We start from the raw sequence: 23133 nt of genomic DNA on the forward strand, positions 1-23133 counted from the left end.
TACTCTGAAAGGCTCTTTAAGCGTGCCATGGTTTGTGCTTGTAATCGAGCCTTAATATCTATTAAAGTGATGTGCAAAGCCAACTGACAGGGGTATGTATGCCTTGCAATAATGTCCTCCATTAATTTAATTCGAAGCAATCTATACAGCGTGGTGTAGCGGCTTCCCGCCTCCTAGTCCAGGCCAGGGGGCTAATGAAGACCGTGCGCCATCTGAGCATTCGATTAAACAGGCTCTTCGTGCCACTGGCTTTCCTGAGTGACCCGTGCGGATTTATTTTTCCAACTAAGTCTTTTCTTTTATTTATGGCGGAGGCTGGCAGAGCTGCAGTATGTATGTGTCTACTATGGAAATACCTGGGACTTAATCAAGATCGGAAAACGCTCCAAGTTCAAGCTTAATGTAGGCTCGACCTCTTTCTGCTGCTAAAAGACTTTGAATCACCACGAGAGCCCCCTCAGAGTTTCTTCCCTCTCCCCCAGCCGCTAAACAACCTGAATCTGGCACACATCCCTCGCGTGCCCTTCAGAAGTTAAAAAGAGCCTCTTTAATGGACACAAGTATTGTTTCATGAATGTAATTTACTATTTACTTCAGTGTTATGATGACCAGACCAAGAAACACTGTCTACATTTTACATGGGGTTGGAAGAAAAGAGAAGATTTTAATGTTTCAATGTATTTAAATTAAAACGTTGTTACAAAGAGCACTTAATTTGCACAAAAAATGTATACTTTTGAGCAGACAAGGCTGACTTGCAGTGTGTTAGTAGAGAACGCTGTTTGTTGAAGGCGGCATCTTAATTTATAATTCTTAGCTACCAATATATGATCGATTATTGAAAATGTCAGTAAATCTCAATGCATTTAATATGCAATCTCAGTCTAGAGAATGTAACCACGAGACAGAGGACAACAGAATTGTGCCCCTACTGCATCAAAAGTATACATTTTGCTCAGGTTCATTCTAGGCCTGGCAACGTGTTCCTCTGTAAATTCCCTAACACGATGGCAATAATTTCTTAATATTTTTGTTTATTTTACATTTTCCTATAGCGCTGCTTTTTATAGAGCCATTGAACGTTCTACCACGCCATTTCACTGTAATCTGTTACTTTAATAAGGACTCTGGCACTGGTCACTATGTAGAGTCAATATAAACAAGGGTTCTTACTTATATGGCTTGTGAGTGAAAAGGGCTAGAGAGCACAGAAACGGAGACCTAATTAAGGCAGGTGTGACAAACTTTGAACCTCGGACTTTCAATGGTTCTGGTCAAGATACAAATACAAAGCAAGGGCCATTGAGAGATTTTACTGTTTGTTGACAATAGATATTGACCCCGAAGTGCCACTGAGATCTGAATTTTTTCTCATTGTCTGATGTTTTAATGTCTTTTGGAACATAATTTTCTGCCTCTGCCGTTGGTAAGAGACAGAATAGCTCTCTCTCTCCTACCAACACTTTGTTCCAGTGCCACTGGCTTTGGTTCCTTTGTGTGCCATTTCCATGCTTCCTGGTCTGAGTACTTGTGTGTGACATTTCCATATTTTCTGGGATTACAACTGACTTATAGCAGTGCCAGTTGAGTGTTTGGGTGGAACCAATAGAGTAAGTGGGTGGGGCCAGTGGAGAAAGTGGGTGGAGCCCGGGGAAAGTAGGTGTGGCCTCTGACAAACATTTGAGCACCTGAACTTCATATTTTACAAATTAAGCACTGTCACTGGGTAACCCCATTATACTTAATGAATGCTGAAAAATATGAAAGCAATATTTAAATAATTACTTAGGGAGAAGAAGACAGCGTATGTAAAGTGTTTTAGGAAGAAAATCCAGCTTTCTATGGATGTGAATGCATTTCACCAACAAAAAACGGAAATTGATCTCAGCATGTTCAGATTTTATTAAGAGGAAAAGTAAGCGCTCCACATAATTTAAAAATCCTATTAGGTGCTTATATAAGACCATCAGCACACAAGAGAAAAAGCTTGCACTGCAAGGCGAAGTAGCGTCACATTTTAAATTAAAAGTTACCCCTTGTATGGTGAAAAAATCTAAAGAGATTCTAAAGGGTCCTTAATTGTAGGTCCACCGACACAGCTATAACATTATTACAAATTAACACTAGCGAATAGACTACCAGGTTGGTGGGGCTATTTAATGATTGCATCCAAAATCTTTGGAGCCCTTTATCAAGGAAGGGTAGTTTGACTACTCTTATTCATGAGAAATGCCCTTACACCGAGATGTCTTCTTATGAGATGATTTCTCTACTTGATAAAACTGGGAAAGCGTTTGGGAACTTCCAGTACTCATATTTAGAAAAATGCCAAACGTCGTGGCACGGTCAACACCAGCATGAAAGAAAAACCAATCTATGCATATGCTTTGTCATGAGAGATTGTAGAATAAATTGCAAAATTAAAAACGTGACCACAGGTTGTTACTATAATCCACAGAACTGTCTCCTAACTCACAGATCTGTATTTAGGTGAAGTCTAAGTGAAGGCATTCCAAGGCTTTACAAAGAACTGTGGCCTAAACAGTGCTGTTGTTTAGCTCTCAAATTCCTTCTTCATGTTTTGGTTGTCACTCTTCCTCGATTTCTAGGTCAGACTCCTTTCTTGTCCAGCAACTAAATGACACATGATTTGTGCCATTGATGTACCACGAGAATAATCACAGGTCCTCTCAGTAGGTCCTGACTCAAGCACAGTTTATATATTGCTCTGTGAAAAGGAGGTGAAATAAAAAAGATAAAGAGCGCTCTAAAACCCAGAGTCTGAGCCTCAGCTGGCCATAAACTCCCAACAAATTGAAGTTTGACTCAGGCTTTGAAACGTGAGCAAGTCACTTCGTCCTTCTTAAGTCAAGATTTGGGTATAAGATTTAGATTCCGGAATCTCAGAAGCAGATTGGAGTATGCTTGTCTGTGGAAGGGGCAATCATAGGAAACAGGGGCACATGCTTTAATTGTCTGATCGTTTTACGATAGACTCGAAAGAAAGACCAAAAAAATAAGGAAAACATCACTCTTTTAAGTAAACTTTTGAAACCGTGGTGGTATTTTTTGAGGCCCAATGCTTCCGATGTTCTTGGCAACCACACTCTCTGGATGCTGAGGAGGCTGATGGGGGTCTGCTAGTCAGCTGTAGCTTTTACTGTGATAGAAGGACTAGGCTCAGGTTAGATGGTTCACGTGTAGGGCCCAGTGGTTGCGCTTCATTTTTTGTACAGGAACTTATTTTTCCTCATTAGACTTTGACTCACAGCAATAGAGAGAAAAACACAAAGGGGAAGAGAAAGACGAAAAAACTATAATAAACAAAGCACGTATGAAAAAGAACCTCAAGCTGGAGGGGCGGTGGTGTCTAGAGGTGGGTGACAGAGGCATAAGGTGGAATCAAGACTACGCAGCCTTGGTATTTGGCAATGGCACCCTATTAAGACTGATGGGGCACCCATTCTGTTTCTCATGATGATGGCTGCAGGCAGGGCCTTGATGTTTCTGAACATTTTCATGAACTGAATAAATTCCTGTAAATAGTGGCAGAGTTTGCATCAATTCCGTTTGCAGCAGTGTGTTTCAGTCTCTATTCGATTCTGTGGCAATGTAAGTTTGTTTGTAATTGGCATTTGTGCCAGATCTGTGTCTGTGGGAAATTACAGGAGAAACTGTTATGTTGCACCATAGTTTACCATCTCTGCTCTACATTGACTTTAATCGTGTGTTGTGACAAATATAAGGGTAGCCATCCTGTTGTTTTGGTGTGTGTAAGGTTTAAAATGGTCATTCTTGTTATTTGAAGCAAATATTTACAACTGATGCTATAGAAACAGGCCGCAGAAAAAGGTGAGTTGCTGTGCTGTGGTAATTGATTTTACTCTGCACTACGCATTCCTTTATGATGTGTTTGAAAGCTTGACCCTAAAGGTATGGGTTCTTTAAAGTGTATTTTATTACATTTCTGGTATGGGGCATCCATGTTATGATTATTGATGTTTCCATGACATACAGGTTAATAGACAAACACTCCATTGCCACATTGGAGCACAAACTGTTGCAGTGCTGATGAAATATTTCGAGTGACAAGTCTCCACATCAATTCAAGGAAAATGCAATCTGTAGATATGTCTGTTCCGCGGTGCTGTTTTCTGAGCAGGCCTGAAGTGCCTTGGGTGATGCATATGTCCAAGGTTTGAAAACTTGAGCCACGAACTCTGAGACAGTTTACATGCTTATGTTGACTTACAAATGATAGGGAAACATGGATATCTGAGTTTCTAGATGCTGTGGAACATGACTGGAGCAGATGTGCCTGTTCCGCCTCCCCAGATGTTGCACACGTTTGATAATTTGATTCAGTGCAGTCTAGAAGTTAATGATAGGGTCCTCGATGAGTTCTGCTTGTAATTACTAATCAATATCTTTCTATATCCACCTCGTGCATTTAAGTATTTCAGAGGTTTTTGCACCATGTTGAGTAAGTGAGCCACTAGAACACTTCACCTGCATGAATAGCTCTTGATTGTAAAATTGTGTTCCTGAGAGACCATTGTGCTTGAGCTTCTGTACAGGTGTTATTTTTCTTAGACTACCATTCAGAATTTTGAGGCTTTGGAAGAAGTCAGCCCAGAGTTGTTAAAAGAGTGCAGTGGTCTTCTTCCCAGAATCGTGCAAGCTTGAGAGCTCACTGTGCATCCGGACAATCCACATATTGGGCTCGGTGCACAATATGTGCATAATTATGTTGGATGTCGGAATAGTAATAATATCATACAACAATGCTTCGCATAGGTATCTTATGTGAAAGACTATTGATAATCAATTGGACAAAGAAGTCTCATGAATATTCACAACACCTACCAGAACCAATTGGTTCTGTCACATTAATGAAACCCAACAATAAAAGAAACACAATGAACACCACTTTTAAGGGGAGAATAGTTTTTAACTATAGAAGTGAAACCCCATGCATCTAGTCACAAGGACCGAGTGCCCCAAAACACAATAATTTAAAAAGGAAAAAATACAATGTGTCCCCAGTGTCAAAGCCAGGACATCAATTATAAAAATTAAATCAACAAAATGCGTGAGGCTTTTGTTTAATAACAGACAATCCCATCCCATGTTTCCATTCTATCGACCACCACTACATTGTGCAGGGTATTACCATTATATTGTCCATGTCTTTCAACATTATGATCAGTATGACCATTTAATGTGTTTTTAATTATTATTTAATTCAACCAGTTTTGCTAGTGACCCAAGAAAAGTCATAACCGAAGCCGCTCTGTAATGCAATAGGTTTTGCTAGGCATGCCATAAGCCCTCACTGGTTTATGATCTAAAAGTAAATCTACTCCTAGTTTCCTTTCTGGGTCACCAACCCAGAAATCTTTGTGGCTGGCACATTTTCACTTTAAATGGATGGACATGGCCCTGCTACAACAGTTTCACAAACTTCAATCATGTTGTAAATGTGAACATTAGTGGATAATTTATAGGTGAATTTATTTCTTGCTTTAAATCTGGGTCTTCAATTCAGCTGGGAACACGTTCTTCCCTGAAAACCAAAACAAATGCTTTTAAATTAAAAACACGCTTCTGCACTCGACCTGACGTTTCCACGTCAGCACTAAGTTATGCTGCTTAGCTTGCTTGATCTACAAATTCCGATTTCACATAGCGTAGGAATCAAAACGAGAACGTTTAGATACATGCGGTGCAGGCTAATTAACTCACCTCTACATGACTATTGACACGGGTTTTTCTATTGTTTTTATCCCATTACAGATCCTGTTTGGACTTCATATCAACTTGGCATTTTTATTTGTCTCGAGTGCTCGGGAATCCACCGCGACCTCCATGAAATCAGCAAGGTCAAGTCAGTCCACCTGGATTACTGGAGGGATGAACACATTCAGGTGCTGTAAGAGACCAAAGGAGGCCGGTGCTTATTGCAGTGAGGGGCTTCTGTCTGCATAAGCCTTTGGAGACACTCCATGGCTGGAAATGCAAGCTCGACATTCACATTAGTAGTAAAACCTATTTTACAGCGTGCAAGCCTGAACCCATTGTAACTTGCAGAGTGCGGGTGATTTCCTCGAATCCGCCACAGCACAGGCTCCATGCCACCAAGCATCCGATAAAATGTCATATAAATGGCAAACACAATTCGATAATGGCCCTAATTTGAGCTTGTTTCCCAATAAGAAGGCACATGAAACAAAAGAGTAAATTTGTGTAGCAGCCAGTGTAAACTTATTTACACCTCCATCAGTATACCGTGCATAAAGTCGAATGAGAATAGATATCTCACTGCACTAAGTTGTTGGCACCAACATGTTTCCAGACTTACGGTGCAAATTGTGTGTTGTTCAGAGCTGCAGCCACGACTTACCTTCTTTAAGTAACAGCTAGCGCGCTGCTGTGTGCCGCTGACTGAAGTGGCGCAGATAATCCTGATGGCGAAACAGATGACTCCATGACTGGGCTGTGTGACGGCAGCATCCAGGCACCATGGTATCTGTTGCTCCACTTGTAATACCTGCCGGTGTATCATCCCAAACTGGTCAAATGTTGGTGGGGATCACCACACGTATTGAGTCAAGGTCTCAGTGAATGCAATGAATGGCCATATGGCCTTCAAATGAATGTTCATTCTAGTTTGTGCAAAGTACACTGCTTTGTATTTTAAATTGAGAAATCTGACATTGGCCTCCATCTTTTGGGGGTGCTTACAATTTAATATGATAGTAGACTTCTGAGCATTAATATATCCCCATTGTTTCACCAATGGTCGTGATACAATGTATTGAATCTAAAGGACTCCTGCATTTATTTCATCTCAAAGCCTAGGGCGCATATTGTCCTAACCTGATGACGATTCTCGCAATCTCATCTTTGCAGTCAATTTCTGTTGTGGAAATCAAACTAAAAGAAATGTACAAGAAGTTATATCAATCAATTTTTCGACTAACTGATTAGTCAGTGGCGTGCACATTGTTGGTGCATGTGTAATGCCAGTGAGTAATTTATGGTTTTTGTCAGCAGAGGGACTTGTTGATGACTATTTCTTAATGGATAGTTTGGTAAAGATAGCTAGATAATTTAGAGTGTTAAAGCATTAAGGTTAAGATGCATGTGGTTGCAACATTAGTTTGATGAAAACATTGTCCTAGTGATGCAGTGCGGGGGTGGTGGTTTTGTGTGTTGCTATGGACTAATGTAAAGTCTGTGATGGTAACTTCATGATCAACAGAACAATGAAAGCCAGCATAATAAACACAGTAGTATTGGTGGAGTGCACATCTTTTGAGTTGAGATAAAAGCCATATTCATGGTAGTGGAGTACAAAGGTTGTCTTTAACATTGAGCACAAAGTTTAGATGCTGTAGGTAGGGCAGTGTTGCTGTGATAAGTTGTGTTGGGTGGAGCTACTTGTGGTTCAGTTAACGAAAAATTGGGTGAAAATAGAGCCTTCAGGCGCTCATATAGATTCGCACAATGATATATAACATAATACCAGTACCCTGCTGTGCATTCAAGAAATGAGAATAATCACCCTAACCCTCCCAATATTTCAATCCAAGATTGAATAACCAGTTAACAGTTTCTGAAGCACACGCAAATGATATAAATGTGATAATACAATAATTTAGAAGAACAAAAAGATTTCTTGTGTTCTTATGCTTGTCCAGTCTTTTAATTTTGCAAATTCTTCCACTCCCTTCTTATTATTGTATTATCAAATTCATATCATTTGCGTGTGCTTCAGAAACTGTTAACTACATTTGGTTCAGTTTGACCCTTGATTGATTTTGTGAAATATGGCACTCAAATGAGCTTAAACTACTGCAGGGCCACCAGGTCTGATAGTAGATGGGAATATAACATGTTAGCCATATTATTAAGGGTAATATCTTGACATACATTCCCATGAATAGAAATTCTGTCTCTAAATTCAGATATAATAGCTAGAATGACACGTAAAAAGGGATGAAGTTAGACTCCAGCACTGGGCTACAAATCTTGTTTGTGGAGGCAGTACAATTGGCAAGGAGAAGTAATCGGTGGGAGGAAATCAGCTTGCCCACAAAAGCATTCACACATACATTCACCAGACACAATCATACAATTTAACTTGCCAAAAAAAAAAACCTCATAGCACCCATCCAGGCTAGTCAAGATAAACCACGATGAATATCAGGTCACCTCTGCAACAACCAGTATCGCCACTTCATTTCCCTACACATAGCCTTTCTGAGTATTGTGCAAGCCACAGCAACCAGTTAGCATGTAAGTATCTAGGCTAGGTCTCAGACAACAACAAACAAATTCTACTTATCAGCAACAGAAATTACAATATCTTCATGCTGTCTCATACAAATTAGAAGTCACAAATAACATCACGCTCGGGTTTGCAATGTAATCCTCAAAACCACAGTGAGAAGGAACCAAACAGGAATAGTGCTGCAAGGTCATATAAATGGCAGAATGCTCACCATAAACATATATATGACACAACATCAGTTGTGTTGTGAGTAGCACAGGTAGGCCAATCAGATCTGCCACGTCTGTTAGCCCCCAGCCTAAAATTAACCGTGCTGATTCTGCATTCTACTAGCTGCTGTAATGATGGCTGTTACAGCAGTGATTGTATACAATGAAGCAGACGTTTCAACATGATCAGGATTACTCAACATCAACAGGAACTGCATCCAACCCTTTTCTTCACCTTTGGAATATCCCCAGGACTGGAGCTAGGAGAAATAAAACCGCATTGCTCTTCCATGCCAGTAGGTGTCGCTGTGCGCCACCGCGTTGACTTCCTTAGCGCCGCTCTGAAAGCGACGATGGAGCTGCGTATAAGCACCATCCCTGTCTGTCAATATCAGTTCTTTTCTTTCCATGCCTTTGTAAGGAGATTCAGAGCTCCCATCCACTTTTTGTTCTTCTCGGTTGATGAGTTTTCCCCCCCCAAATTCTCCTTTTTCTACAAAATAGTGTGCAAGAGAACAACATCCCTCCCTAAAACTACAGGAGTTAAACCTTTAGGGACTGTTGCAAACAACAGAGCTCAATGAGGTGTGCCTCTGGTGCTTGACAGCCAGGCCAAATACCATGCATCATCAGGCATTAGACTAACGCATTTCAGTTAGGTGGTCCGCATCACTGCACTAAAATGCATTGTCACGCATATATAGTCAGGGCCGGACTGGGAACCAAAACCAGCCCTGGCAAAGTGCTCGCCCCCCCGGCTCTTTGCCAGGGCCTGTTTTCGGCCGATTTTGTTAGAGGGCCGATTTTGCAGCTATGCTGCAAAAATAGCACTGTAACAAAAACGGCCCATAGGGGCCTCACCCGTGCGGCGCACCGGGGGATTGCCCGGCGCCCGCCACGACCAGTCCGGCCCTGTAGATAGTGCCTCAGCTCAGCTGTAAAGTGGCCCACAGAGCTGGCTGATTAGTGTTAAAACATGATTTGGTGAAAGCTGGAGTGGCAAGCAGGGCATGGTGCACACTGCTTGGCAGGCTTAGGGGCTGACAGCTCAAGTGCAGCAATGTAACAGTATGAATTTGATCACAGCATAGCAGGGCATACTAGTCATCAGTGTGAGTTTGTCTGAGACTCACAGTTATAGCCGGGTGGGTGGAGCGGCAGTTGAAATCAGATAGTTTCTTTTTACTGCATTGCTTCCTGCAATTATGACCTCAGTTCGTCGCAGTAATGATGAATCCCACGCCGAAGAGACAGTCCGGCCCAGGCAGTGCGGCGGTCCATAGTATCAGCTAAATGGGGTTTTGAGGGGGGCAGCCGACCAGCGGGAGGCCTGCCACCCCCGGGGAGGTTTGGGCCGGGGGGCAGCCATAACACGTGGGGCATGCCTTGGGCTCCTTTTGGGCTCGTTGGGCTGGGGTTGGGCGGTTTTTGGGCGGGAGGGTTTAAAACCGGCCATTTCGCGTCGCGAGCCACCATTTCGGTGGCCGTGACACGACAGCCGGTTGAGGGAGGCGGGTAGTGGTTTCAGTTTTTGTAGTAGCGGAATTTGTGCGCGGAGTTGTTGCTTTTGCCTCAGGGTGTTGGCGGCGATACTTGTTGGATGGCCGACGTGTTTGGAGCCTGGTATTGCGGTGACCGGCGGTGTACGGCGTGCAGCGATGGCCATGTGGGAGGATCCGCGCGTCGTGGAGGCGCTTCGCTCGTTAGAAGACGCGGGCCACATGGATCTCGTGTGGCCCGACGTGAAGGTAAGGCCCCTCCAGGCGCGCCGCGAGTGGAGTGGCGGCTGCGGTGCTCGCGTGCGACCCGCCGCGGGTGCCGACGCGTCCCGGCGGACGCGGGGAGCGCGGCCGCGTGGTGCACGTGCCCGCCCCAGTGAAGCGCTTGAGGGCGGGGAGGCGGGCAGGGAAGAAGCCGGCATTACCGTTCAAGGAGGGGGCGGGAGGGGCGGTGGTGCAGCGGGGCTCTCAGGGTGGGTTTTCAAGCTCTGCCACAGCTGGCAACGCCTCTTCAGGGGCCAGGAGTGCAAAGGGGACAGGCGGTAGGCGTGGTGCAGGGTCTAGGGGGAGGGGGGCTGCAGCGGGGCACATGCCGGTCGGTGCTGGGGAGGCCCCTATACCAGGGCCCAGCAGGGCGACTTCACCATTATTAATAGACGGTGAAGGTGAGGGGGCGGGGGAGGGGGAGGCCTGGTGGGGACCTTGACAGTGGGGAGGCCGCAGGCTCAGAGTGTGGGGGGGTGGGGGAAGGGGGCAGGAGCGGGGGTTCGCAGGAGGGCCACCGGTGGGGGACGGGCCCAGTAGCCTTGGGGAGGAGGGAGTACTCACAGGGGCCAGGGGAGCGGAGTGCTGGGAGCAGGGTGGGGGGGTGTCAAGGGGGGGGCAGGGAGCTGGCACGGGGGGATCCTCGTGCCGTTTTGGGGTGGGGGGAGGGTTGGGAAGGGGGGTGGGGATTTCGGGTGAGATTTAGTCGGACACGGGGGTGCGGAGGGAGGTGGCGGGGGGAGGGGGGTGTGGGCTGGTGCCGGGGCTGTGGGGGGGTCGTTGGGGGCAGGCGCGGTGCAGTGGGAGGTGGAGTCCCTGGTGTGGAGCGACGGGGGAGAGTGGGGGGGATGGGGGGAGGTGGGGTGGAGCGGCTGGGGGAGGGGTGGGGCGGGGAGGGCTATGCCGTCGCGGCGAGGGGGCCATTCCTCGGGGGCAGGGGGCGGGAGGGGCTGGGGGGTTGCTGGGGGGTGCGGCGGGTCGGGGGATAGGTTTACCACCGGCATGTCGGACGCCACTTCTTTCTTTCGGCAGGTAGGCATGGAGGTGGGCTCGGGAGAGCTTCATGCGCCTCCAATCCACCGAGGGGATGGGCCGGCTCTGCCTCATGCGGGCGGTCGCGCTCCCAAGAGGGACCTGTCAAGGGTGCCATCCAGGAGTCGAGGCGGTAGGTTCCCGCCAGCCTCACCCCGTAGGGTCGATGCGGCCTTCGGGGGAGGGGGCCGGAGTTTCCACAGTCCAGATAGGGCCCGCGCGGATCGACGCACAGGGCGGAGGAGCGGGAGTGTAGATCTGGAGGACTTGCTGCACACATGTAGGAAGCGGGCGGGGTTGAGCCGGCTGGAGCCCGTAGAGGGCGGTCGGTGGCCGGACCATGGGCCGACAGGGCTGGAGTCCGAGGAGGGCGGCCCTTACATTTGGGATGAGGATGGAGAGAGTGTGGAAGAGGGGGAGATTCGGGAGGGGAGGGGGCTGAGCGCAATAATGTTTGTGCTAGTTCATTGCAGCCCCAGCGATTCCAGGCGGAGAGAGTGTCGGCCCCTCCTGCGCAACTGGTTAGGCGGCGGGATCCGGTGAGGACGCCGACCTTGACGCCAGGGAAGGCAAGACAAGGAGTGGGGACGGGTGGTACCGCACCAGGGGAGGTATCGGTGGGCACGGATGTGAGGGGAGATGATGGGGGGGTGCGTTTGAACAGGGGTACGGATGTACGGGACACCGGGGTGGGGACGGATGGCGCGAGGGGACCGGGGCCTTGCATGACAAGGGTGTTGGGGGGCGCCCGTGACAAGGGTGTTAGGGGGGCGCCCGCGACGACGGGGAAGGCGCATCTGTCTTTGGCCACCAAAGAAAAAATTTGGAAGGGAGAGTATGTGGACACCTTGAAGCTCCTGCATAGGGAGCTAATGGCGAAGGAAGGGTCTAAGGAGGAGGAGCTGGAGCTGGTTCGGCGGCCCAAGGTGCCCTTGAATATTGAGAACTGGTCGGCGGGGTTTTTGATCTTTGCGAGTGTGTACTGTGACAAGTACCCGGAAAGGTCCGTGGCATTGTTTAAATACATGGACGTGATCCGTCAAGCGCAGGCGACGTATGGGGGTTATGCCTGGTCGCACTATGACGAGGAGTTCCGGGCACGCTTGGCCTGGGACCCGGAGGCAAAATGGGGAGAGATTGACTCGGACCTGTATCAGCAGACGATGGGCGGGGCTAAGTTTGGGAAAACGATTTATACAGCCAGCGGCCTACCGTTGGTGCCTCGCCCCTTTCCGGCCCGCCCCACCCGGGGGGGGTGGGGCAAGGAGAGAGTACTTGGGGGGCCAATGTGGGAGCGTGTTGGGACTACAACAAGGGAGCTTGCGCGCGGCAATACTGCAAGTTCCGCCACTAATTTTCAAAATGCGGAAAGTGCCACCCGGTGGTGCATTGCTGGGGGACAGGGGGCAGCCAGGGGCAACCGTCCGGGGGCAGGGGAGGTAGGGGAGGACAAGGGGCTTTGGGAAAAGGCTCATACGCCATTTAAATTGGACCGGCTGGAACCCTTATTGGCGTCTTATCCACAGACTGAGGACGCAGGGCTGTTGCGACAAGGGTTTCGGGAGGGTTTTCGGCTGGGGTACGAGGGTCCGCGGATTGCTCGGTGGGCGCAGAACTTGAAATCCGCCCAGACGCATAAGGCGGTGGTTTGGGAGAAACTGGGCAAAGAGGTCCGGGAGGGGCGGTTGGCAGGCCCCTTTTGCGGGCCCCCTATTACAGACTTGATCATCTCCCCCATAGGGGTGGTGCCGAAGAAGGAGCCGGGTCAATATCGGCTGATCCAACATTTGTCATGGCCCAAAGGGGCGTCGGTCAACGATTACATAGCGGCTGATCTGGTGTTGGTATCTTATTCTTTGGTCGATGTGGCGTGGCGTCTGGTGGCGTCGGTGGGGTCCGGTGCTTTCATGGCTAAGTGCGACATCAAGTCCGCTTTCCGGCTGTTGCCGGTGCATCCGGTAGACTATCAGCTGCTGGGAATACAGTTTGATGGCTCTATTTTTGTGGATAAGACATTGCCCATGGGGTGTTCAATCTCCTGCGCGCTGTTCGAGCGTTTCAGCACGTTTCTGCAGTGGGCTTTTTCATGGCGCACGGGGCACGAGACGGTGGCACACTACCTGGATGACTTCTTCCTGGTGGGACGGCCCGGTTCGGCGGACTGCCAGTGGACTGCCAGCAGCAGCTGGACAGTTTTACAGAGCTCATAGGCTACCTGGGTGTGCCCCTGGCATCAGAGAAGACGCAAGGATCCAGCATGGTGCTGTCATTTCTGGGGATAGAGCTGGACTCGGAGGCTATGGAGGCAAGATTGCCGAGGGACAAAAAGATGCATATGCTGGTGCTGGTGGATGCACTGTTGGGAAAACAGAAGGTGACAGTGTTGGGGCATTTGACCTTCGCGTGCCGAGTGGTGCGGGCGGGATGTACCTTTTGCCGGCGTTTGGGCCCGCCTTGTCCGGGTTGACATTACTGCACCATCACTTGTGATTGTCCGCGGGTACGAAGGAGGATCTGCGCATGTGGCGGGCGTTTTTGGAGCGTTTCAATGGGAGTCCCATGGCTCCTCCGGAGGAATGGGACGTGACCATCTCTTCGGATGCGGCCGGGGACGGGGGTTTCGGGCTGTACTGGCAGGGGAGGTGGTGTGCGGAGACCTGGCCACTAGCTTGGCAGAATGGTGGGAGGAGCATTGCATTTTTGGAGCTGTTTCCGCTGGTGGTGGCGGTGTCGGTGTGGGCGTGGGAGCTCGCGCATAAAAAGGTGCTGTTCAAAGTGGACAACATGGCAGTGGTGCACGTCGTAAACCGACAGTCGGCTCGGGATCCACAGGTGCTTAAACTGTTGAGGGTGTTTGTAATGCAATGTTTGGAACATGACATTCTGTTTCAAGCACGTCATGTGCCGGGGGTGGACAATGACATTGTGGATGCTTTGTCTTGTTCACAGTGGCAGAGATTCCATGGGCTAGCCACGGACGCGGACGAGTGCAAGACGCCGGTGCCAGCGGGGCTGTGGTCCGTAGGAGAGAGAGAGGGTTGCAAAATTGGTAAGGCAGTCGGTGGCCCCGTCCACATGGAAGGCATACGTGCAGGCGTGGCGGGAGTTTTTGGAGAGCGGGGCGGTCTGGCATGAGAATCCTTGGGTGTGGAGTGAGCAGGTAGTACAGTTTATGTTGGCGCTGATGGACAGGGGACGGTCAAAGGTGACGATTGCCGGCAAATTATCAGCCATAGCATTTATGGGAAAGATGTTGTGGGGCTATGCACCGTGGCGGGCGAATTGGGGGCGCGGTTGTTGGAAGGCTGGGTGCGCGAGAAGGGAGGCAGGGCACCTCAGCGCCGTCCCATCCCGGGAGGTATGCTTGGCGGCTTGATACGGGTCATGCCTCAGATATGCCGCAATCGGGAGGAGGTCCTGTTGTTTTCGACACTGATGTCGTGGATGTATTTCGGGGCGTTTCGAGTGTCCGAGCTAGTAGGGCCACGGGGTAAGACAGGACTGCGGTGGGGGGGAAGTGGAATTGCGATCGCGGGAGATGGCGGTCCGGTTGCGGCGCGCGAAGACCGACCAGAGGGGCGAGGGTCAGTGGGTGGTTCTGGGCCCCATGGTGGATCGAGAAGTGTGCTCCGCGCGGTGGGGGAAGCGGCTGGCTGGTGGGGGGCAACCGGGGGACGGGGAGGTTTTTCGCCGGGCGGACGGAGGATGGGTGACGGCGGCACAGCTGCTCTGGGTGCTACGCCACGCTCTGCAGGCCTTGGGGGAGGATCCCAGGCGCTTTGGGACACACTCTTTTCGCATAGGGGCGGCGACCGATGCAGCGCGAAATGGGTGGGGGAGAGACAAACTTATGCGCTTGTGGAGGTGGAAGTCAGATTGTTTCAAGACATACATTAGTTTGCGGGGGCACGGGATGGCGGAGGAGTCATGAGGTTTTTCGTTGTTTGACATGTGTCTCTTTTCAGGTGCAGTGGCGGGGCCGGACGTGGAAGGACTCTCGATCCTCATCGTAGGACATTCTTTTGTGAAACGGGCTGAGCACTCTGAATGGGATAGGCACACGAATCTTAATTTAGGACTGGATCCTGGGCTTTACAATTGTCGTTGGCAGGGGAAGGGGGGCATGAGGTGGCATGAAATAAATTGCCATGTTGAATCAGGTGGTACGGGGGGAGTTTGTCCAGATGTCTTGGTCATCCATCTAGGGGAGAATGACTTGGTACAATGTAAGGGCTTGGCCTTGTTGAAGCATATGCAGCAGGACTTGAGGGAGATACGAAGGCAGTGGTCCGGGTGTCATGTGATTTGGTCTGAGTTCATACCCAGGAGAAGGTGGAGGGGGGCAGAGCGTCCTGCGGCAAGCGACAGAGCGCGTAGGATGTTCAATAGGGATATGCAAGTCTTTTGCAATAAGGAGGGTTTCGGGAGGATGGAGCACCCGGAATTGCGCTATGCGGCAGTATATTTTATTAGGGAGGATGGAGTTCATCTGTCCCGCTACGGCATGGAACTGTACATTGTACAGCTAAAGGAGGCATTGGATAAAGCAATAGGGGTGAGCAGATACCCGAAGCGTTCAGATTCCTAGGGGGGGGTCGAAGGCTGTCTAGGACACCCTTCGAGTGGCGTTTTTTCCTAGTTGATTCGGTATATGGTTGGATGGTTACAGTTATGAGAATAATATAATAAGTTATTTAGTTAGGTAGGTGTAGAGAAGTTAGGAATGGCCAGTTGTTTATAATGGTTACGGGGGGGGGGGGGAGAAACATATTAGGGGAGGGGGTGGGGGTAAGGTAGGAAGACTTAATTTAGTGAGGTTTAGTTTTGTACGGCACAGGCCAAGGGAATTCTGATGTAAGGTGCACCTGTTTCCAATAAAGCGGCCTTTTTCACACCAAGAAATGTGTCGTGGTATGTGCTGCCCCCCAGGTTAGGCCCAATGGGGTTTTGGGGCGGGCGGCCGACCAGCGGGAGGCCTGCCACCCCCGGGGAGTTTTGGGCCGGGGGGCAGCCGTAACATGTGGGGCATGCCTTGGGCTCCTTTTGGGCTCGTTGGGCTGGGGTTGGGCGTTTTTTGGGCGGGAGGGTTTAAAACCGGCCATTTCGTGTCGCGAGCCACCATTTCGGTGGCCATGACACGACAGCCGGTTGAGGGAGGCGGGTAGTGGTTTCGGTTTTTGTCCCACCCTCCCCCCATCAATTTTTGTTTTATCCGTGTGTGGGGGCTGTTTGGCGGGGGACTTTGGAGGGTTTGTGTAGTTTTTTCGGTTGACTTTTGGGGGAACGGGTGCATCCGGGGGTAACACGTGTAGGGGGTTGTCGCTGGAACAGGTGCGGGTGTGATGATAGCTGCTGCAGGGGGCGTTTTTTCCTAGATGATTCGGTATACGGTTGGATGGTTACAGTTATGAGAATAATATAAGAAGTTATTTAGTTAGGTAGGTGTAGAGAAGTTAGGAATGGCCAGTTGTTTATAATGGTTACAGGGGGGGGGAAACATGTTAGGGGAGGGGGTGGGGGTAAGGTAGGAAGACTTAATTTAGTGAGGTTTAGTTTTGTACGGCACAGGCCAAGGGAATTCTGATGTAAGGTGCACCTGTTTCCAATAAAGCGGCCTTTTTCACACCAAGAAATGTGTCGTGGTATGTGCTGCCCCCCAGGTTAGGCCCAATGGGGTTTTGGGGCGGGCGGCCGACCAGCGGGAGGCCTGCCACCCCCGGGGAGTTTTGGGCCGGGGGGCAGCCGTAACATGTGGGGCATGCCTTGGGCTCCTTTTGGGCTCGTTGGGCTGGGGTTGGGCGTTTTTTGGGCGGGAGGGTTTAAAACCGGCCATTTCGTGTCGCGAGCCACCATTTCGGTGGCCATGACACGACAGCCGGTTGAGGGAGGCGGGTAGTGGTTTCGGTTTTTGTCCCACCCTCCCCCCATCAATTTTTGTTTTATCCGTGTGTGGGGGCTGTTTGGCGGGGGACTTTGGAGGGTTTGTGTAGTTTTTTCGGTTGACTTTTGGGGGAACGGGTGCATCCGGGGGTAACACGTGTAGGGGGTTGTCGCTGGAACAGGTGCGGGTGTGATGATAGCTGCTGCGGGGGGCGTTTTTTCCTAGATGATTCGGTATACGGTTGGATGGTTACAGTTATGAGAATAATATAAGAAGTTATTTAGTTAGGTAGGTGTAGAGAAGTTAGGAATGGCCAGTTGTTTATAATGGTTACAGGGGGGGGGAAACATGTTAGGGGAGGGGGTGGGGGTAAGGTAGGAAGACTTTATTTAGTGAGGTTTAGTTTTGTACGGCACAGGCCAAGGGAATTCTGATGTAAGGTGCACTTGTTTCCAATAAAGCGGCCTTTTTCACACCAAGAAATGTGTCGTGGTATGTGCTGCCCCCCACGTTATGCCCAAACACACTGCTCACTGCAGCGGCTGGCAGAGTGGTGGTTAAACGTTCACAGCTCAGCTGCCCAGAGGACTGCAGCTTGTAGCTGAGCCAAGCGAGCCTCAGCAGCGGCGGCCGTCCAGCAGGCACAGATGCGACCCAGGCCAGCCGGACCGTATATGGAATGGCAGCTGCTCTCGCTAGCTGCCCTCGCTGCAAAATTGAGTTAGTGTGCCTAACTTCCTAAACGACCTCAGCGAGGTTAAACATCATTCAGTTACCTGAGGAGTACAGTCTGCTTCCAAAATGTGCTCAGCCTCACTGACACTTCTACTAACACTCCACTGCCACACATAATCTACATTTATGCAGATTGTCCACTTTATTCATGGACAGCGTGCACTGGGCGGCCATTATTGTGCATGGTGCGCAGTATCGCATTAAAGTGTAGTACCCCGTAGCTTAACAGACACTCGGCAATTTCTGATATTTATGTTTCCCTCGTCTTCATTGCTTAATTTTGCTCACGAGAAAGTGTCACTAAAGTCTTTGAATGTCACTTATAATTACACCGATAAATGAAATGTCACGCATAGCAATCTGAAACCTTGGCAGCTATGGCTCGGGTTCGGTGCACAAATCCAAGTTGTGTGTGCCCTTATAAATCAGAAGGTGATCTAGGAACGTGAAGCGAAGGTGTATGTTGCCAAAACACCAAAAGAAGCCACTTAAGTTCTCCTCCCTGTTGAAGTCAACGGCGTGGACCACTTTCCGCTCTTGGGCTTTTTCACGCCTTTCGGTAAGTCGAAGTCGCAGCAGAAGCACAAGAAGGCCAAGCGGAACTCATCCCCATCCCGCCACTCTCTGCCATAGAAGTCGCCAGTACCTCAGGCTGCTCCTTAGTCTTGTTCTCGGAAATTATTAGTTTGAACAGATGATACGTTTGATGTGACAATAAGCACGAGATTGAACAATTAGAAAAATATATGGGAGAAATTTGAGACAAAAATAATATGGGCAGTGTTCAAGAAAGTACCTGCACAGGGCAGAGAACAAGCTAGTAGAGGGAGCAAGCAAAATATTAAGACAAAAAAAATAACATGCTACAGGTGTAGTAGTTTATCACATTTCGCTTCAGATAAATTCTGCCCGGTGATGGATACAACTTGTGATATAACAGGTCACAAAGGTAATTTTGGCAGGATTTGCATGGATTAAAACAAATCTGGTATTTTGTGAATGATGGAAGTCTTATTGACAAGGAGATTAACTCATTGTGAGATTCTGCTCATGGTCCCACTGGAAGACCCAGCGATGTGGAGAGGGCCCCCTTTCAAGAGCTGGAGGCAGCTATCAACTCAGTTAGGTCTTGGTGGGTCTGACTAGGTAAGTGAGTAGGTATATAAATGCATATAAATCAGTTACCCCCACATGGCATCCCTGAGGGTCATGGAGTAACTACTTAAGGAAATGTTTTGTGCATGAGATTTGCCACCCCTCTGGATCCCTGACCAAAGCCGGAGTGGTAAACTGAATCTACACAGAAAGGGGCAGAGGGTACATATAAGATGTATCTCTTGGAGTAGGGCAAAGCCTGGCTGGTGGCATTGGAAAAATTTGAGGTCTGCAGTACGTATGATATGGTCTATTAGGCCATTTACGTTGCATGAAATGAGGATAAACTCTATGGTGAGATTGTCAAGGGTTGGCAAGGGAGGCAGCCACACACAGTGGAGCAAGGGACAAAGACATAAACAGGAGCATCAGAACAAAGAAAAACAAAGCATACAAAACATATTCCCTGTTGATACCCCCCAACAACAGCAACAACCACCCCACCCCACACTTCTACCCATTAAGCATCTGTCGCCCAACTTTCCTCAACAACATAAACAGTAAATATGTTGGAGTATTTGAGGTGGACTTCCTACTATGCAGGGTGAATAGGTAAGAATCAGAATATAGATCATGTGCACTGGGTCTAGGATCAAGACATTTCAAGGGAGAAAGCACTGCAGGACTACATTGGGTCTCTGAGGAGGTTATCTTCATCAGACACCCCTGCGTCGGTGGGCCCCGGGGCTACCCAAGCAACGGGAACACAAATAAACCCTTGTTCTCCAACCAGGAGCCACTGCTGGGCATATGGATGCTCTTAGTAATTCAAAAATACTGCTATTGACTAAAGACTAAAGACCCTGCGGCATCTTGGATGGCAGGGATAAGCCAGATGTTAGCACCCCTAGTAGCCAATCTATATAGGCGTGTGCTAGTTTTATCTCTGTGCTCATATATTCGTTGGATGGAGGCTTGCCAATATTGGAAGGCCTCGTGGAAGGACAAGTGGTGTAGGGATGTCCCATCTATCTCAAGCTATCAGCTCAGAGCTTCAGTAACGTTGGTCGCCACCTCAGATTCTATTCTAAGTATACAGGTCGCCAGCTCCACGATGTGTTGGTGACTGTCTCTGTCTTTATGCTTAAGATATGCCTTGGCTAACCGAGCTAGTCTCTAAAAGATATCAGCCATATAGTGGTCTAGTAAGTTGTTGGTCTAAAGCTATTTGGCGGGAGGAACCTTATTGCGCTAAATCTCTGAGACAAAATCTTGAAATTGACAAGGACTTCGGATGAGGAAATTAATATGCTGTACTCTGAATATTTGCGGGCTGAATGATTTTAGGAAAAGACGGGTATTAGGTGGAATTATATATTCATGCTCATGGGACCTGTTATTTCTGCAAGAAACGCATATAGCGTGGTCTAATAGGGCCTGGCTTAACTCCCTCGGTTTGGAATTATGAGCTTGCACATCCCAGTCAGTTAACACTAAAGGAGTTGCGATACTTGCCAAGAAGGGATTGATGGAGGTTAGGAAGTACAAAACTGATAAGCTGGGACGGTGGGTTATTATGGAGGTAGTGGTTTCCCAGCAAGTTATTACACTGTGCTCAGTATATGGGCCAAATTTAGATGACCCGGAGGTTTTTCAAGTGATTAATTCAGAACTGTCATTGTATTCACAACCTACGATAATATGTGGTGATCTAAATATTCATCTTCATTCACGGTTTAACTTTAGAACGGGTGAATCTTATATGGGAAGGAAGCCACGAGGGTTTGGGGGCCTGCAAGCTTTGGTTCAAGATCAAGGGCTGTATGATGCCTGGGCGTAACTTAACTCAGGCCAAGATGGGTATACATATTTTTGTGCCCCCCATGGAAAGATGGTACGGCTGGATTATTTCTTAGTCTCCGATGCTATTCTATCGAGTGCATCTATTAAGATCCTTCCTAAAATTATATCGGATCATAATCCGGTGGTGTTGGAGTTTGAATATACTGATTTAACACCTAGGACCACAAAATGGTCTTTCGATAGAAGGCTTCTTTTCAATGAAGATTATTGTAACTGGATGAAGGAATGGATTCCCGAATTTATTCAGGTGAATATAGGGTCAGCCAGGAGAGATATTGTCTGGGATGCACTGAAGGCCGGGGTGAGAGGCGAGACAGTTAGATTTGTTGCCAGGAAGCGAAAAACCGAGCGGTTAAAGACTATAAATGATTTAGCATCCCTCTCTCAGCTGGAGCAAAAATTAGTCCAAGAAATAAATAGCGGAGGTAGGGTTAAGGAGGTCCAGGTGCAAATTGCAGTTTGCCGAGCAAAAATATATCAGGGTTATGCAGATGAGGCAGCGGCCAAGTATCAAGTATATAGGAATGAATGTTATGAATATGGAGAGAGGGTTGGGAGTGTTCTTGCTAATAGGTTACGGCAAAAGGAGGTTCACTCTAGGATAATCAAGATAAAAGACATCGAGGGGAAACTTGTAAAGACCCCTTCTTTGGTCCAAGACTCTTTTAAAAAGTATTACGAAAGATTATACACGGCAGAGCCAGTTGCAAGACCCGAGAGTTACCTTGATGAAATGATGGTTTTGAGGTTAGACGAGATGGATAAAGATGTATTGTCTGAAGCGCTTTCTTGGGAGGAGATCGAAACTGCTATGCTGTCGTTAGCATCAGGAAAGGCGATGGGCCCAGATATGATTCCCTTAGAGTTTTATATTAAGTTTAGGAAGGTCTTACAGGGGATAATGACTTCAGTATATCAAGGGGCGTTTGATGGGGTTCCCCCAGCTTCTTGGTCTCAGACAGTAATAGTAGTTTTTAAAAAAAAAGGAAAGGATCCCCATGAGCTCTCCTCATACCGACCAATTTCTCTAATTAACGCCGATAATAAAATTTACTCGAAATGTCTGGCAAAGAGATTAGAGGGAGTTATTACTCCATTAGTCTCATTACAGCAACACGGCTTTATCGCTGGGAGGGGGACTACGGACTATGTTAGAAGACTTATCTCTGTTTTTGATTGGGCTCAGGCGATGGGGGTGTCAGTAGGGGTGGCCTTGTTGGATGCCGAAAAGGCATTCAACAGGGTCTCCTGGGAGTTCCTATGGGCAGTGATGAGGTGGAAGTCCTTTCCGAACGAGTTTATACGGGCAATACAGTCAATGTATATCACCCCGGGCGCAACAGTACGGCTGGGGGAGAGGAGTCACAGAGGTTTATGGTTAACAGGGGCACCCGGCAGGGCTGCCCCTGTTCCCCACTTCTTTTCGCTTTGTTTATAGACCCTCTCATTTCTAGACTAGAGACTGACATGGAAATTAGACCCGCAACGGCGCAGTTATATTCAGTCAAAGTTTTAGCATATGCCGATGATCTTGCGGTTGTGTCCACTGATATGATTAGGGCGCTGCAGAGAATCGAGGTTATTACTAGGCAGTTTGGAGCAGTGTCCGGTTACAAATTAAACTTAGGGAAGACACAAGTGTTGCATACGGAGGTTGGATTACCCCCAGAGATAAAGGTAGTCTCAGAGGCAACGTATCTGGGTATAATCATCTCACCCCAAATTCAAAATATCCCAAGGATTAATGTGGAACCGATGCTTGCATCTTCGAATAAGACTCTGGAGCGATTAAACCGGTTGCATCTTTCTTTATATGGAAGGGGCAATGTATTGAAAATGTCGATTTTTCCGAAGTTCCTTTATCTTTTTCGGGCTATCCCAATTTTTTTTCCAAACTCTATATTCACTAAAATAGAACGAATGTGCTCACGATTTCTTTGGGGTTATCGTCGTTCTAGAAGAGCAATCAAATGGCTTTATTTGCCAAGGGAACGTGGAGGCCTGGCACTTCCAAATTTTTATTTATATTATTCTGCCTCGCTACTTCAATTAATGGGAGTCCTGGTCTGTGGGGAGAAGGCGGTTCTGGATCCCGCTTTCTCGCCCTCAATATATGAATGGTCTCTGGGCAAATTGTCGCAAGGGTTACTTTTGAAAGTACTGGAGCCAAGTTACTACAAAAAGACTAGATTCAAAATTATTCAGGCAGCATACTTAGTTTCGAAGAGGCTATATAAGCAGCTCCATATCCCTAGTATT

General features: G+C 48.2%; 1 protein-coding gene across 4 annotated transcripts in view; it reads left to right on the forward strand.

Moving 5' to 3' along the window:
• ADAP2 (ArfGAP with dual PH domains 2) overlaps window positions 1–23133 on the forward strand; it is a 184050-nt gene that overhangs the window by 30321 nt on the left and 130596 nt on the right. For 3 of the 4 annotated variants that reach the window (XM_085617208.1, XM_085617207.1, XM_085617210.1), the window contains exon 2: window positions 5797–5927. The exons of the other annotated variant lie outside the window; for it this stretch is intronic. In XM_085617208.1, coding sequence (XP_085473334.1) covers window positions 5797–5927 — 131 coding nt within the window. The remainder of the gene's footprint in view (window positions 1–5796; window positions 5928–23133) is intronic. 4 annotated transcript variants of the gene reach the window in all.

Source organism: Triturus cristatus, chromosome 7, assembly GCF_964204655.1.
Source record: "Triturus cristatus chromosome 7, aTriCri1.1, whole genome shotgun sequence".
Taxonomy (NCBI): domain Eukaryota; kingdom Metazoa; phylum Chordata; class Amphibia; order Caudata; family Salamandridae; genus Triturus; species Triturus cristatus.